This window comes from Elephas maximus, chromosome 7 (assembly GCF_024166365.1).
Source record: "Elephas maximus indicus isolate mEleMax1 chromosome 7, mEleMax1 primary haplotype, whole genome shotgun sequence".
Classification (NCBI taxonomy): Eukaryota; Metazoa; Chordata; class Mammalia; order Proboscidea; family Elephantidae; genus Elephas; species Elephas maximus.
The window spans coordinates 56355512-56358388 of record NC_064825.1 but is presented as its reverse complement, the minus strand read 5'-3'; the positions used below and the strand labels follow the sequence as shown (position 1 = coordinate 56358388).

At 39.6% G+C, this 2877-nt stretch overlaps 1 protein-coding gene across 1 annotated transcript; it reads left to right on the top strand.

Annotated features, from left to right (window-relative positions):
• The first annotated feature begins 359 nt into the window (after positions 1-359).
• LOC126079972 (olfactory receptor 52E1-like) lies at positions 360-1301 on the top strand. The gene has a single exon (XM_049891313.1). It carries the CDS (start codon positions 360-362, stop codon positions 1299-1301), a length of 942 nt encoding a protein of 313 aa, XP_049747270.1.
• Positions 1302-2877: the final 1576 nt, after the last annotated feature.

Here is a 2877-nt window from a genome sequence, read left to right as displayed (position 1 = left end):
ACTATTTCAACCACTAAATTTTAAGTTCTATTTTTTTTTTTAATTAGGTAAGGAATTTACTCTATTTCTTACAATCAGTCTTAGCACGGAAACTGATACATGTGTGGTAGATAATCAATGTTAACACAGTATATTTAATTTAATTAATCTGATGACGTACATTGAAATCATGTGACTACATTTTACCTTTAAATTGTGTGTACCTTCAGTCCTGTAAAATGCAATGACGTGGGTAGAATATGAAAGAAGTTTCAGTGATTTCTTTTTCCTTTTTGTGCACTAAGCAAGCCTGAGAGCTCTCAGTGAAAGAGAGACACTTGGTCTATGATATATTTTGCTGTAAAAAAGATCCCAGAAGGATGACCCCACTCAATACCACTCTATTTCATCCCTATTCTTTCATCCTCCTGGGGATCCCTGGGCTGGAAAATGTACATAACTGGATTGGCTTCCCTGTCTGTGCTGCATACCTGACAGCTGTTCTTGGGAATATCTGCATACTTTTTGTGATTCAGACTGAGAGTAGCCTCCATCAGCCCATGTTCTACTTCTTGGCCATTCTGGCATCTATTGATCTGGGACTATCCACATCCACTATTCCCAAGATGCTTAGCATCTTCTGGCACAACCTGAGAGATATCTCCTTTGAGGGATGCCTCATCCAGATGTTCTTCATCCACCTATGCACTGGCATGGAGTCAGCTGTGCTTGTGGCCATGGCGTATGATCGCTATGTGGCCATCTGTAACCCTCTTCGCTACACACTGGTGCTAACAAACAAGGTGGTGTTCATCATTGCATTGGTAATCCTACTAAGACCTTTGTCTTTTGCCATACCTTTTGTTCAACTCATCTTACGGTTACCATTTTGTGGACACCAAATTATCCCTCATACTTACTGTGAGCACATGGGCATAGCCCGCCTGTCCTGTGCCAGCATCAAGGCCAACATCATCTATGGCTTATGTGCCATTTCTACCCTGGTGTTTGACATCATAGCCATTGTCATCTCCTATATCCAGATCCTTCATGCTGTTTTTCGACTCCCTTCCCATGATGCGTGGCTTAAAGCACTCAGCACCTGTGGCTCTCATGTGTGTGTCATGTTGACTTTCTACACACCTGCATTTTTTTCATTCATGATCCATAGGTTTGGACAGAATATACCAAGGTACATTCATATCCTTCTTGCTAATTTCTATGTGGTCATTCCATCTGCTCTCAATCCAGTAATTTACGGTGTCAGAACTAAACAGATTAGAGAGCGGGTACTGAAAATATTTTCCAGAAATAAAACATAACTCTTGTATTCATAAAGATTCAAATTTAATAAAAGGGTGGCACTGATTTTCTATATTCAAAATGGGAGGAAAACATCCCAGACTATCTCGAAGGAGGCCTGTCAATGGCAAATCTTCAGGCTGTAAGCCTCTTTCTCAAACCCAAAACTGTAAAGTCAAACCCATACCAAATGCATGAATAAAAATGTTTTATATTTTCTCATTGTTTGGAAGTAATACAAAAACCCTTCGATGAAAGGAAACCAACACATTTTTCTGCTTTGATTATGACTAAACACATCAAATTTCACAGTTGCAGTAAGTTTAAACCATAGCCTAGTATCTTAGTTACCTAGTGCTACTATAACAGAAATACCACAAGTGGATGGGTTCGACAAACAGAATTTTATTCTTTCAGACTCTAGTAGGCTAGAAGTCCAAATTCAGGGCATCAGCTCTCTCTTGGCTCTGGAGGAAGGCCCTTCTCATCAGTCTTCCCCTGGACAAGGAGCTTCTCTGAGTGGGAACCCCACATCCAAAGGATGTGCTGGGCTACTGTTGCTGCTTTCTTGGTGGTTTGAGGTCCCCCCATCTCTCTGTTTGCTTCTTTTTTTTTATATCTCAAAAGAGATTGGCTTTAAACACTATCTAATTTTGTAGATCTCATCAATATAACTGCCGCTAACCCATCTCATTGACATCAAAGTGACAGGATTTACAACACATAGGGAGATTGCACCAGGTAACAGAATGGCAGATTATCATACAATACCAGGAATCGTGACCTTGCCAAGTTGACAGATATTTTGGGGGACACCTTTCAATCCATGATAGCAAGTAAAACAGTCAAGAAAATAAAATTATAAAGCACTCCATATGCTGAGTTTAAACAAAAAGAGTGGGTCACCCTGACTAGTTCTGATGCCTTAAATAATAAACACTAGCCATTTCCCATAAGCCTGTATTCCCTATCATAACAATTTATTTCTGACATTGCCATGTTGATGTCTAAAGATACGGTTTGCGACTGTGAATATTATAGTCATGTGAGAAAGATTTTTTTTTCCCTATGAACAGAATCATATAAACTTTCCAATCTTGGTAAATGTGTAGTATTTGTTACTTCAAAAATGTGCTTGAATATGATATGATGCCACTACTATGAGAACTCAAGAAATAATTTAAACAGAGAAGAAAATGTTCTTTGATGGTTATGAGAGTGGGGAGGGAGAGAGAGGGGTATCCACTAATTAGATAGTAGACAAGAACTATTTTAAGTGAAGAAGAAGACAACACACAATACAGGAGAGGTCAGCACAACTGGACTAAACCAAAAACAAAGAGGTTTCCTGAATAAACTGCACTCTCCAAAGGCCAGAGTAGGAGGGGCAGGGATTTGGGGACCATGGTTTCAGGCTACATCTAGATCAATTGGCATAATAAAATCTACTAAAAAAACATTGTGCATTCCACTTTGGAGAGTGGCATCTGAGGCCTTAAACGCTAGCAAGCAGCCATCTAAGGTGCATCAATTGGTCTCAACCCACATGGAGCAAAGGAGAACAAAGAACACTAAAGACACAAGGTAATTATGAGC